The sequence below is a fragment of the Hipposideros armiger genome, unplaced genomic scaffold, assembly GCF_001890085.2.
Source record: "Hipposideros armiger isolate ML-2016 unplaced genomic scaffold, ASM189008v1 scaffold_289, whole genome shotgun sequence".
Lineage (NCBI taxonomy): Eukaryota > Metazoa > Chordata > Mammalia > Chiroptera > Hipposideridae > Hipposideros > Hipposideros armiger.
Window position 1 is genome coordinate 238,086 of NW_017731639.1, and position 15,451 is coordinate 253,536.

The 15,451-nt window shown below is 36.0% G+C and overlaps 1 protein-coding gene across 8 annotated transcripts in view; it reads right to left on the bottom strand.

The window, feature by feature from the left end:
• The window catches only part of TENM3 (teneurin transmembrane protein 3), a 605,620-nt gene that overhangs the window by 117,294 nt on the left and 472,875 nt on the right, over positions 1–15,451 (bottom strand). For all 8 annotated transcript variants that reach the window (XM_019658769.1, XM_019658771.1, XM_019658770.1 and 5 more), the window contains 2 exons: positions 5,589–5,803; positions 208–418 (listed from right to left, as the gene is read on the bottom strand). In XM_019658769.1, the coding sequence (XP_019514314.1) occupies positions 208–418; positions 5,589–5,803 (426 nt within the window). The remainder of the gene's footprint in view (positions 1–207; positions 419–5,588; positions 5,804–15,451) is intronic.

Genomic DNA, 15,451 nt, shown 5'->3' on the forward strand with positions numbered 1-15,451 from the left:
AAGATATTTCCAAATAATATTTTCTTTCTGTGCTTCATGGTTTGTCCCATATTCAAAAATGAACAATTTAAAAATGTGACTCACATGTAACGTCAGGCTTTCAACACCCTAGGAATCAATCAAAATTGGTGAAGACAATTTAGTTTTTCGTTCAACACAGTGTTGAGGCTGCAGCCTGGGAAAAGATGCTCTGAAGGCTGTTCTTACCTATAACAATGGTATTAAAAGACACCTGCTCCGCGTTTTTCCCATCATTATAAAAAGCCAGATGCCAGATTCCAGAATCCAAGTACTGGATAAAGCCGGCCTCGTGGAGACTGATGGACCGCGCCTGTCGCCCTGCTCTTTCAGACTCAAGCAGGGTCCGCTGTTCTCTTGCGATTAACCTGCTGCCATCCAGGAGCTCGACAAAGTCGTACTGAGGATAAGGACAAGTAAAGCGGTTTAGTAGTCAGAAATACTATGGTTGCGGCTGCTTCTCTGTTCTTCTTCACTTCCAACTTTTCTCCTTTGCTCCTAGTAAATATAATGTCCGAAAAATGTTCTGATTGACAGGTTGTCCGTGCATAGCATTTACATGGACGATGGAAATCACACAGTGTCATTGTATTTAAACATCACAGGTCACGTTTTCCCTTATGGGGCAATATGGCTTCCAAATTTATTTAATTCTTCTGATAAAAAGTTTGATGAGTTTTGGCAGTTTGGAGATACAAACATAAATCTACGTAGCATTCCAAACCCAGCAGCCTTATTTTCTTTAGACCACAAGATAATCACATAAGGTCTTCCTGCTAGCTAATACTCATATAGTAACAACTACTGTTGAATATTTACTCTGTGCCGGGATTATTTTTAATCTTCCTAGCAACCCTTCTAGGAAGGTATTAATATTTACACTTTAAAGATGAAGGAAAAACTGAAACTTCAGGGGCTTGGGCAGGGTCGGATACTTGGTAAACAGTAGAGCTGGAGTGTGAACTCAAGTGCACTTTGCTCAAAGCTTGGTCTGTTTCCTCCACACCCTTCTCTCCCTCTGTGACCTGATGTAACTAACCCAAACACTGTGGACAAACCCATGGGTTTTTGCTTAGTTATGGTTAGATTAAAAACACATAAGAAGATGCTTTTACATCACTGATCAAAAGTCTAAAAAATTAAACAACGGAAGGTTTCTGAAGAGACGGCAATAATAGTAAGCATGCCCAATTATTAGGTCAGTTATCATTACACTCAGTTTTTGTTTCAGTAAGATTAATCATGAACATTGTGTAGCTAGAAGAATTTAACTGGAGAAATTATAGATAATTAAAATATGCAATGCAATTGGTAATAGTGGGGTAAAATTTTGTAACCAGAGATAATGCAGTGAATTTGGAAAACACTGCAAAGACTTTGCAACATAGTTTTAATGAAATTGTTAGATAACAGTTTCTTAAAAGTAGAGTGATTCCATTTTTATAGACTCTTACCAGTTTCATTTTATTCCTGAGGTGTTTGCTTATGGTGTAAGTATACTACAGGACTATATATTAATCATTAATGCTATGGTACTATGCATGTGACTTATCAATATTCTACTTTCTGATAGATTCCTTAAATAGAATTTCATCAGGGTTCTACTTAAAGAAATGTTTGTTGCTCAGTTGGTTAAGAGCTCAGCCAAGAGCATGAGCTCTGAGCAACAGGGTCGCCAGTTTGATTCCCGGCCCTAGCTGAGCTGCCGCTGAGCTGCCAACAGGTGGCATGATGGCTCAGCTAAAAAAAAAAGAAAGGAAGAAAAGTTTGTTATGTGAACAGATTGGAATAAAATCAGTTGTTGGGATACTGGGAATCATGGTTAAATACGTTGCCACAGGGCTGATGACAGACCTCTACTGTTACTAATGTACAGAATTTAGAGTATCTACTTCAGTTTCTGACTTATTAAAACTTTTATTTCAACATTAAAGCATTTTTGTGTGTGGAAAAGCTGTATTATAACATCATTCAATGGTGATAAATATGTGAAAAAGCTGTAACTTAATTGGTATTCAAAAGTTTTTTGCATTTATATCTTGGCAAGGATGAAAATAATGATTGGTATGGCTACTTGACCTGCAAAAATTTCACTGGGATTGTGTTCCAAAATTATCAAAGGAAAATTAATTCAGTGCCTCTTGAGAGGTGCCTCTATCTCAAGCCATTCATTTTCTCATCAGATTTAAATATGTGTATTATTAGCATGGCAGAGAGAGGAAAGAGTTTCTTTTTATGGTCCCACTGCATATAAATATTTTTCTCCTGTAACATTAAACACAATAAATGAAAAACTGAAAGGGAGGAAATCCTGAGTTTTAACTGGTCTTTCAAGATCATACTCATCATCATCACAGTGGATCACAGTATGAATAAAATAAGGCTGGAGTACTGGGTGTGATGGTGGTAGTGGGAATAGCTGACAGTTCTTGAGGATCAGCCCAGTTCTAGGCTACTCTGTAGGGGTATTTCACACGACTTCAGGAGGGTTATTCAAACACCTAAAGACAAATTCCCTACTCAATGCTAAAACCATCTCTATGAAAAGTAAACAAATTCTATGGAATTTAATATATTTAATAATCTTTGTTCTTTGGGTGTAAAGTAATCACTTATGGGCAAATTTGAGTGACATGAGGTTTGGTTTGTAGTACCCATTCATAAGGTGGAGACATGGATTTTATTGTGGGACTGAGTCTTAGGAACTTACAAAATTTTTAGGACAAAATTTAGTCTAACCACTTAGAAGCAGCTATCATGAGACAATGCCTATGCTTGATAAAGGTATCTTCGTGGTTCATTTTTGAACAGGTTACCCATATGCTTAACTCAATTCAGTTCTTAAAATGATGGGAACTCAGAATCTATGAATACTTAACTATGTTCTTGAATAACTCTTTGGTGGTGGCGTAGTCTTGCTGTAAATCTTTGAAATATGAAGGAGGAAGAGATTTTACAGATCATCTGATCCAATTCTTTCATTTTACAGACAGACACTAAAGTGCAGAGAAGTTAAGTGATTTGCTTAAGGTCACAAGGTCAAAAAGTGGTAGGGGTACATGCTTAGAATCCAGGTTTCCAACTCCCATTCTAAAATAGCCTTCATGCAAATGCACTTAAATGATACAGTCCACTATTAACTGTAAAGTGTTAAATTGTTCCTTAGGCTTCTAACTGTCCAGTAGAATGAATTGGGCATTAGGGAGAAGAAAGTCAATTGATTCCTTGGCAACAGTCAAATGGGCATTTTTTTAAAGGGTCACAAAGACTTTCAAAACTCAAATGACTATTCTGAATGGTTGGCCAATTTTAATTATTTCAGGTTGATTTATTTAATGTTCCCCATAAACAGAGAAATGTTCAATTTGGGTTGCTTTATAGCATACTTCATGTTTAAAGACTGAATTCGGAAATACTTGTTTGCTCTGCTGATCTTGAATAAACCAGAGGAAGGAACTCTAATAACTGTGGAGCTTAAGAAAATGTGTAACCTACTTAAACACATATATTGTGGTAGAAAAGAAAAGTGTATATCACATACATTTTGTTTAAATACCAGAAGAATTATGAAAAAACCTGAAACTGCACCTTTTAGTTCCCTAATCTTATATGGTGTATATAACTTGCAAAGAGTCTACCATAAATCTTAAAATAAACCTATAAAGTGCATGACACATTAGACAATTTTTTTCTGAAATTATTTTTGCAATTTACTTTTATAGGTTACATGCTCACTGTTGTGCTATTAGCTTACAGGTATGTGTCTTGAGTTATACAAAAATAACTTAATCAAGTATGTAGTTTCAATGAAAAAAATATGTATTTTTTCTATTTCACTGGAATATTGCTATAAATGCAATCTATCTCTTATCATTGAAGTTATAGGGGTCCACTTACATTTAAGAACATCTGATTACTACAGTCCAGTTAGTGTTGTCTATAACATAAAGTGGAGTCAAACGTAGCTGCAATCTAAAATGTAAACTTGGGACACTAGTACACAATAAGAAGTATTTGATGTGTAAGATTAAAGGCATTTACTTTAATAATCCAGATTTGAAAAATGTTAAATAAAAAAAAAATGAATACACCCAAGCATGATAGTAAAAAATCTTACAACTCTGTAATTCATGCATGCATATGACACTTTCCCTGATCCACAATGACATTAGTGAAAGCATGTTCAAATTTTCTTACTCATCTTTCTTTAAATATATAATTATTTATTAGTGTGTGATTCATTTTTCTTTATAATTTCTTATTATACATTCCTATGTTATAGAAAAAGCATTTCTCATAAAATTATGTAATATAAATTATACATGAAAGTCTTCAAGTCTTCACTTTAGAAATCAAATTAAAATCATCATAAAATTTCATGGATTAAAAAAAAACTGTTTATGAAGTATAACTTTAAGCTCATCCAATCGTCAGTTTAAATTAACCACCTATTACATTTTTTGAATTCTTGTATTTACTAACATCGTTGATCTTGGGAAAAGTCTGAGCTCAAATTTTATGGGAGGTAATTTAAATAATTTCTCTTATATGTAATGGGAGCTCCTTGAAACCACAATTTCCAATTTATACACCATGACCATATTAGATTATGAAAAAGCCTGCAGAATCATTGACAGTGCCTCTCTATCTGCTAGTGTGAAGTGATCTTCAAGCAAGGAATTGACTATACCGTTGTTTGAGTCTATGACATAGGAATGTTTGAATTATTTTGAGTACCACACTAACATGATTATCCTTGGTTATCTATGAAAGCTCTTTTGCCTCTTTATTTCATTGCTCATCATTTGTAGATGAGAAATTGTGGCTTGAGTTGATGAAGTTCATATCATATTTATGTGTATGTTCCAGTAATTTCGTTACTAAGAGCAAATGTAGCATAAAGTAAAAACATATACAGAGGGTGCCAAAAAAATGTATACACATTTTAAGAAAGGAAAACTGTATTAAAATTGTAATACTCAATATATACCGATAACAAAAGATGAATACAAGTCACGTTTGACTTCTGCAATTACAAGAGGTGCTCAAAGTGGTTACCATCAGTGTCCAGACACTTCTGATTACAGTGAACTACTGCTTGAGTAACGCTGACCAAAGTGTCCACTTCTATACATTTCTTGGCACCCCTGGTATATATAAAATACATTTTTAACAGAATGAATACATGTTTGAGATGAAACGTTATGCATCTATTACATGAAAGGAATAAGATCATCTGAAACTACCATGGGATCTTTGTAAAACACCTGAAAAATCCACGGTGTTTTACTAGGTGCGCACATGATGTTCAATATTCATTAAGTTACTCACAAATTTTTGTACATGTTAATCAATCAATAATGGTTAAAGCAAGTCAGGAAGAAAATGCTGTTCTTCCTACTAATTCAAAAACCTCAAGATAAATGTAATCTACATTCAAAATTCTTCTCACTGTAAAAGATCAATATAAAAGTGGTCAAACAGTTAAACAGCTGAACTTAAGAAACAGAGTAACTTTAAAAATGCAAACTAGCAGTTTTCATTTTATTGACAACAAAGCCTACTTTTACCTGCGTATGGGAAGGTGGTAAGCCTTTTCGGCCATACACTCCAATCAATGCATCCTTCTGAAGAGAGATATTGAATTTAAGAAACTGTGGCTGATCAATAAAGAGCTGTGATCTCCAGAAGACCCCAGGAGGAACCTCTTGGATTGCTCTTCGGCCAATATCAAGTTCTCCGGAATCTATGGTGTTATTTTCTTGTGTAAATCCACCTAATTTTCCTGAATGTAAAAGATCCATTGAAGAAGAACCAAAAATTAAAACAAAAACTAACAAAAGCACCCCAAACAACCTTCCTTTCAAAAAAGATATTTTCTCTAGATGCTGAGACGTTTCCATCTTCCTCTGATAAATGAAATGCTCTCGTGTAATTCTCACTTTAAAAGCTTTTTGTTAGATATTGTTCAACTAACACATTCTTTACAGTATTTAAGTCAAAGTCCTTTGACTTCCTCCAAGGTAGGTCTATTACTGCAACTGTTTTCACACCTACAGTCTTTCTTGATCACTTGAAACATAATTATCCTGCAAATTATAAGTCTTGTTATTTCTTGGGAGAGATTAAGTCTGGTACTTATCAGTCATTCTAAACATACTGAAGTGTAAATTAAGGCAGAATGGATTATGGAGATTTTCAAATCAATCCTTACACAAACAAGAGAACCAATCAATGGCCCTTATTCATATAGTTCCCTCTAAACTATTTATTAGAATGAATAAAAAATCAGATGCTGGGAGGAAAACAGAGAAGGGGTAGCAGGAACATCCTGAGGGGAAGGGAAGAAGAGGTAAGTTTAAATTCTTGCAAAGTTTTTGATGTAGGCTGCTACAACTTTTCATTTTTCTTTTGACCCTCATCTCAAATTCACTTTCAGCCTTAGCAGGCACACTTGAATGGTCCTTCTAATGACCTTCAACCTGTCGGAACAAAGACTGCTTGCCTGAATTTCTGCAACCTCATAGAGACTATCTTCTTTTCTTTCTACATGGCCTGGTTTTAGGAAACAGATCTAAGACTCCTCTTTTTTTGGTCTGGTGTTGACCTCCGCTCCTCTTTGCTAAGTTTCTTTCTCAGTTATTCGGAGGGGCTTAGTGATAGAAGAGGTTTTATAATTTGCTTGAACAGAAACAAAAACACACGCCTAAGGAACAGAAGGAAACTGGACAAATTATCCTCTATCACGTCAACCAATCTTTATAAAGTCACAATACTGACTTACTACTAAGTGTTTCTCTTTTAAACGTTAACCTGATAATTAATTGCGATATTATATAACACCTATTATGTAAGAGCCTCCAGAGAAGTTATTAATTCAAAATTTAGAGGACTAAATTTCAAATCAGGGAGTTGTGAATGATCTTAATTTAATGACAGAAGAGAGAGTCTCCTGTCTATGAAGAGTTCTCACTTTAACATTGAGTTCATTTTTGAGTGTCTACTAGGGTCATAGAACTGTAGGTGATAGGAAGAAATGTAATCCAAAAGGTAAAACCTTCGAGATTGTCTACTCCAGCTTCCATGGCTTCTGCCATCAAGCAACTAATTACCTGGTGGGGAAGACAGCATCTACAAACTGATAAATTAAAGGACAATCTAAAGTAACATATGATTAAGGGTCAGAGGGAGGCGACAGCACGGTAGGCTGGAGGCTGAAATATTTCCCAGAAAGTTCATTAAGTTCTGAGGTAAACTTTAAAGGACGTGACATGTAGGACAAGGTTTCTCTGAGCTGGGGTGAAAATCATGATTAAAAACATGGCATGTGTTGGGGCGACTGGTTATCTCAGTGGGTTAGAGCGCAGGCTCACAACACCGAGGTTGCCAGTTCGATTCCCACGTGGGCCACGGAGCTGCCCCCTCCACAACTAGATTGAAACAACTACTTGACTTGGAGCTGATGGTTCATGGAAAAACACACTGTTCCCCAATAAAATTAAAAGAAACAAAGTAAAAATGTTTTTTTAAAAATTTCAAAAAAAACACGAAAACATATTACGGTGATTGTAAGCAGAGAGATCCGTCTGGATAGAAAAGCGGTTGAGAAAGCTAGCTCTGGGGTCAGACAAACATGGGTTTGAATCCTTGCTCTGTCACTAACTAGCTGTGTGACCTAAGGGAAGATACTGATCCTCATCTGTAAGATGAGAAATAACGCAATCACAGGACTACTGTGAGGATTACATTAAACAAAGCGCTTGGCTCTCAGTTGGTATTGAACGAAAGGAAGACATGAATGGCTTTGTCATGGGAGTCATGGGCAATGAACCGGAAAGGGAGAAGGACATCAGTTTGTGGAGGGCCCTGAATGACAGGTTAAAGAATCTGGTCTGTAGACTTATTAGTGACTTTTTGTCTTTTGTATTTTCGACTATATCAAAGAGCATTATTTTACTCTTTTTCCTGAAGATGTATACATTTGCTAGCATTATGTTACTATGCATATAATGTATGGCATGTTTCAAAAATAGATACTTCAAGTAGACTTCGTATGAGTAAAGTGTATTTCAGTGTCATGTCACAAAGGCACTTATTTGTTCCTGTGTTGTGTATATGCCCGTGTGTGTGTGTGTGTGTGTGTGTGTGTGTGCGCGCGCGCGCGCGCGTATGCGTAATCAGGAGAAACGGAATTCAAGATTAGTAAGGAACATGTCTTGCGATCACAGGTGAATATGGCAGAATCTGTTTACAGCCATTAGGGTCTGTAGGTAAGTGTGGCAGATAAATGTGCAGTTTGAGGGAGAGTATATTAACAGTAAATGTTGGGACTGTTTTCTACCTGGACTAGTGTATCCTGCAATGACACATGTACTGTCAGGCACGAAGGACACCTACAGTGAAATGGTGACCCATTAAAAGTTCTGACCAGGCTAAAGGTGAAATGAAGTCATTGTTCCAAGGACATTAAAGTGCAGTAGTGTGGGGAGCATGGGAGTGGAGAGATGAGTTATGACACAACTGCAGATAATCTAGGTAAGAGGCAGGAAGGGGCTGTCCAAGAAAGCTTAGTGAAAATACATTATTTACAATCTCACTTCTCTTTTTTCCTGATGTCCGTAATCATGGCTGCAAATAACTCACCAGCTATCGTGTCTATTTTTCTTGAACTAATTCAGTGATATAAAACGCTCTAGGGAAGAGAAGTTAAAAACTGAGTTACAGTAATCACTGTAATTCTTTATGTATCAACACAAAGATAAAAACTATAATGCTACCATGCAGAGTTTATTTTTGCTTCCTATTTAACCAGACGTCTTTCTTCATTCATAGAAATTTTCAAATCCCTGAGACCAACTTCTACTTTTCATTTTGGATGCTTCTGCACAGGCATCTACATTTGTCACAAATTAGCTTTTATTGAAAAGATTGAGGAGGGGGAAAAGAGAAATGGAACTAACCTTTACTGAGAACCTACAACATGTCAGGTGGTTTCACCTGTATTATCTGTTTGAAATTTCAAAAAAACTCTCTGAGGTGGATCTTATTTTGAAATGAAGAAACTAAAGATCAGAGAAATAAATTATGTGGCCAAAATGATTGGTAGAGTCAAGACTGAAATCGAGGTCTGCATAATTCCAAAACTATGTGTTTCATATAATCATTAGTATAATCTTTGTCTTTTATTAAAACAAAAATACTATTTTAAAATACTAAGTTTTAAACTTATCTATTTCATATAAAATCAGACATATTAACCCACTGAACCACACTAGAAAAGCTGCATAGGTTTCAGTGTTAGAACATGAAGTTATACTTATTTTTATTAGGAAGAAATGACCAATTCTTGTGAAATAAAAACTACCATGGATATTATGACATTATATTCTTTGTGTTATAATTTATAAGAGTCCTAATAAGTTTTTGTCTTTTGGTTGACTTCCACATGAAACTATTTTTAAATACTGAATAGTCTTTTTTTCCCCACTAAGATCTATTAGTACATATATCATATTTAAATACGGAAATGGTTTGCATTTGGATACATTCATCAAGTTCATACATTTGTAAGGCTATTATTATACTTCACTGTCATTAACAAGATCTATTGTTATTATCTGAAGCTAATGTGGTTTAGATTTAATCTCCACTCTGGTGTTGATCTTATCTATTGCTGCTATAAATGGTTTTTAGTGGCTTTAGTAGCACACCTGTTCTTTGAGAGCTGGTAAGTATAAACTGGTTCCAACTACAGATTTTTTTCCCCCAAAAAACATCATCTTTGCTCAAGAGCGTTAGCTTTGGAAATAATATTCAAGTTCTGACTTGTAGGTTTTCAGAGGTTTTGCTTTGCTGTTTTCTTCACCTACTGATATGGAGGGGTTAAAATCATTCTCACTGGAATATGTGAGCCCACTGTTGTGTCAGTAAGTGCATCTACTTATCCAATTAGTCCCATAGCTAAGTTCACAGGTGACTCTTTTTCAGAAAGGCAGTTCTTTCATTTGTAAAACACAAGAATCAAGGGCTGACTGGATATGCTTGAATGGGGCAGTAGTAGTTACTATTATCGGTATTTTTCTCCCTGTAATAAAAAAGCCTAAGTAATCATAACGTCATAGAATCTCAGAGTTCAAGTGTCCACCGAGGTCACTGGTCCAGGAGTCTTCAAACAAGAGTAGACATACCCTGAGGTATGACGTCTACCTGAAGACTTTTCAATGAGGAGAGGGGTAAACTGCTTTAAGGGATTAATTGCTAGAACTTCAACAACTTCCACATGTAGACTTTCTTCACCACAGAAAGGCATACCTCTCATACATCGAGAATCTTACTATGGCACACTGTCTTGGCGCATAAAGCTTCCAGGGTGTCAAACACAGGCAGATTTTAAAGTATTTTCATTGCTGAAGCCCCCTTTTTCGAGATACAGGGAATCCCAGGTAAGGCGTCACTGGCTTTCCCTGTCTTACATGCATGTCTATCAAGGATAAACTGTGGGGCTAAGAAGTGCAGTATTTAAGACTGGCGGTAGGTTTTTAAATCTCATCTATCAAGAGGGAGGTAAACATTTTTGTTTAATGTTCTCATTGCCCACCCCAACCATTGTAAAAGAATGCTTTCACCTGCCAAAGAGTTTCATGATTGCCAAGAGAACATCAATAAGGTAAAAAATAGTAAAGGCACGGATGCCTTATTTAATTTAATTATCAACCTCATAGCAAGGATTTGTGCTTTATCTCCCTACTATCTACCTAGAGTAGGAATTCAGAACTGAGATGGCTGTGACAAAGTGTGTATGAATTTGTTTGAACTGAAAAAAATCAGTCAGATTTTTTCTGACAGCAAGTTTGGTTTTAATGAGTACTAGCTCTGCCAGTAATTTAGATAGTAGGCATTTCCCATAAATTAAATGAGCCAATTAAATAGAGAGATTTAAAGCATAAAACATGAGAGAAGCCTTCAAAAAGGATTATAACAACAAAGGTGAATGGAAATGAACAATAGTTCCATTTTTCACCAAATTCTGCAAATATCGGATTAAATAAAGTGCCGTGAAGTAAAAGAATACAGGTATAATTACTAAGCCTTGGTACAGCCTTCTTTGGTATACTCCACAGAAACAGAAACAGATTGATTCGGAAGACTGTAACAAATCCTTCTGAAAGTAGGTAGTTGCCAATTCTTTGTTTGTAATAGAACTGAAGAAGATATGTAGTGGAATTGACAGCTTGTAGACCACTACACATACTTTTTGGAAATAGATCACAATGTGATTTTTGACATATTGACTAATAAGGATTTCACATAATTGAACAGCATCACTCTACAAAAAAAAATCCTTCTATTCCTATCTGCTTATTTTTTAGCAAGGTTTGTTATGTTAATATTTATAAAAAAGGAAAACAGGAATAGAATTGACACTGAATTTTGCTTTGCTCTTATGATAAACAATATTAATCCATGAACACATAAACTATTTGCAAAAGTTCCCATTCATCTCATCCAGGGAAGTACTTTCAATACACTTTCATGTTTTATATTAATAATTTTGAAAATGTTTAACATGTTTATGTAATAATCAGAAGGATTTCAGTCAAATGTGTATAACTAATACTTATGAGCATGATTCAACATAGAAGAACACAGGTTTTTAAAAATACTTAAAAGTAGTATGGTCATAGGAAATGAAACTTAAATTTGTATACATATTTTGTTTTAGGGGCACAAGAACAAAAGAGTTGAAAGATCAGGGGCAAGCCAGAGTGGCTCAATTAGTTAGGAGTTGGCTTGGGAGCATGGGCTCTGAGCAACAGGGCTGCCGGTTCGATTCCCACATGGGCCAGTGACACTGTGCCCAAGCTGAGCTGTCGAGCTGCCAACAGGTGGCAGGTGTAACAACAGCAGCTGGTGTAACAACAACAACAGGAGCTGTTCTCTGGTGAGCTACGCACACCCGCAACTAAGACTGAACTCGGCACCTTGAGCTGAGCTGCCACCCGGATGGCTCAGTGGATAGGGCGAACGCTCTTAACAACAAGGCTGCTGGGTTCGACTCCCTCATGGGATGATTGCTATGCCCACACTCAACTAAGACTGAACACAACACCTTGAGCTTAGAGGCTACGAGCTGCAGATGGGAAGCTAGGTGACACGACTGGCACCCTCCAAAGCGAAAATTGAACAACTTGGCTGGTCCCCTTCCCCAATTCCCCAACACTGTTCCCCTCCCCCAATTCCCCAATACAATCTTAAAAAAAAAAAAGGTTGGAAGATCAGAGATCTCGCTAGCTTTTCCTATGAAATACACATCTCATTTTCAGTGCCTATCAAATTCTATTTGCTTTAAATTATTACACTATTTAGACTGAATTTATTTTGAATGAAAGCCCTGGAACGTGTCTTTACTGAAAGGTAAACGCAGGCCTGACTTCTCATTATAATCAGTGATGTAGAGATATAAGAACATTACTGCTTTTTCCCTGCTGAAATTCACTGAACCAGCCGCTTAGATTAGCGTAACATTCCTGCTAAAGCCTGTGGTTTGAATGTCAGGGGGACTAGAGTTCTATGAAGGGGCTTTGTCTTTTTAAATCACACACTGTTGGTTTTCAAGTCATGGCCCTTCTCCCATTTGGCCAAGTCGAGTGTGGTCATTCCTGGTAGCGTTTTCAAATGCGGTTTACTGATTGTAAACACACCTGGAAGTCAGTGAGCCATTGACACAGTTTGATCAACTTGTAAATACTTGCACAACCTTTTCCTCTGAAGCTCCTCAGACCTCTTAGATAAAAGCCTGGACACAGATGTCTTTCATCATGTCCTGAATTCCAGAAAACTTGGGCTTCAGAGGAAATAAAAGGAGGGCCGGTTGTAGTGCTCTCTCCTCCCTTACTGAGATCACTCCATCCTTCAATCCCCAGAGTCTGAACCTGGGAATGATCATAGGAAACACTAAGGTTGTCTGTAGGTTTTACGAAGAGGAAAAGGAGGAAAGATGGAGTAAAAAATAGACAGGGCAACAGCGTGCCCTGTAGTTATTCTAAACTCAAAGCTTGTAGGTTAGGAATCAAACCAATTAAAGCTGTCACAGTAAGAGTGAGAGGTACCATGTCTTCAAACACACAGGGTATCATCTTGAAGATTTTTTTCAACATGTCCTGTTGTGCCTGAATGTGGGAGCCACTAGCAGTCTTTTCACCTCCTAACTGTGATTTTTTCTTTCATCAGTAAGCATGTGTCATAACAGTCTTAATGTCTTCAAATACAGCTGTCAGAGGCCACATACACAAAGCTATTGTTATTCCTCTCCTGCTTATTTATGTGATACCCAGTCTATATGAAAACACATCGGTAAAGTGGCATTTTTCAGACAATGCCTTCAAAAAAGTACCCTGCATCCAGAGATATTTTACAAATAATAGTTGACCAATGCTAGATGTCATAAGGGCAAAACACAGTATTTGAAATCATACCAGTAATTAGTAGGTTTGGTATCTGTTTGAACATTATTTTGTGATATCAGAAAATCACCGACAGTTAAAAAACACTAAATGTTTTGCCATATATATCACGCATTTGCTGCCTGCATATGATGTGCATAAACAAGCCTGTAACGATTAAAATGGAAAGGCAGAGAAGAAATCCAACTGTAAAAGTCTAACTCAATTGTTGACGGGGTAAATGATAATATCATCGTAAGTCCCACGGAGGTACTAATAATTAAGATGGCAGGAAGCAAGGTTAGGCATTTATAGACAATCAATAGTCCACCCTCCAATTCTATCACCTAACCTTGGATTCATACCCTGACTTTCAGATCTCTGAGAGAGCACATCTTTTTATAAACCACCACATGCCATAACGTCACATTGTAGATACAGAGTGTTAACATCACAAGCTAAGTGAAATAAAACATTACCTTGCAAACATAACCTAATGGACAAAATCAATACTGCACCTAATTAAGGAACTATTATACACTGTAACAACACAAATACTATAAACAATATTGAATAAAACTCAATGCTCCTGCAACCTTGTTAGTCTCATTGCTTCAATTCACAGGCAATCTTTAACTTGTTCAAAATCTAATTCTCTGAAATTGTCTAGTATTTGGTTAAATTGATACATGATGAACAATAATGAAAATTTAAAAGCAATTTGAATTATTTTGTTTAAACAGGATGAATCAAATACACACACACACACACACACACAGGGTGCCAAAAAATGTAGACACATTTTAAGAAAGAAGAAACTGTATTAAAATTGTCATAATATATACCAATAACAAAAGATGAATACAAGTCATGTGTATACATTTTTTTGGCAACCCTGGTATATAGACACACAGACACACACACATACAGACACAGACACACATCTAGTTTTTAAATGAGTACTCGTACAAAAAAGCTTTTTTTTTTTGGATTGGAGAAGTCACTTGCCAGAGTTATACTATCTAAAATTTATGGTCTTTCTTTTTTTTTTATATTATCCCAAATTATACTATGCTAAATTTTGGCATGTGTTTTATTGTCTCTTTCAAATAAATCTAGTATTGAAATGTTCTTGCTTGATTCCTCTCTTACCTAGAAATTCACATTCTCTGGGAACAACTGTGACTGTCTTGTTTTTCACTGCTATGTTCTCAGAACTTTGTTCTGTGCATGGCACATAATATATGCTCAATAAATACATGTAGAATGAATGAATATTATGCATTTAAAGGAAGATTAAGGGTTAGAGTCCTTTCATAAAACCCAAATAACTAAAAATATAAATAACTAATGTTAGGAATTCTATTATTGCTTTAGAAGATATTATTGATGCTGATTTAAGGATCTGTCTTCTTAAGAATGTTGCCACAAAAATATAAGCATATAATCTTGAGCTGCAGAAAAAAGAGTGAACTAGTAATTACTGACATGTATCAAGTACTTGTCATGTTCCAATCACTGCGTGACAGCCTACATGCATTATCTGATTGAAATCTCACTACTATACTATGAAGAAACAGGAGAACGTAATTTGATTAAAGCCATCCAGTGAGTGCCAGAGCTTCAATTCTTAGCCACTGTACTGTATTGACATTTGCTTCGTGTATATTTGTACAAGGCACTCTGTTGGACCCTTTATATACTTTATATTATTTAATCATACTATTTTCATTTACTCATTCAACAAATACTTATTGAGCACCTATTACATGACAATAATTGTGTTAAAAGCTCGGGACAGAAAAGTGGACAAATAATGATGTTTGCCTTATTCTCTAGCAAAAAAAGGTAATTCAATAGTAATAGCGCTACTCACCAACATTTTTCAAGCATTTACTATGTGTGAACTGTACACCATTTTAAGTGTTTACACTGAATACTCAAGACCACTCTAATTGATGAATAACTTAGGCACAAAGAAGCTATATCAC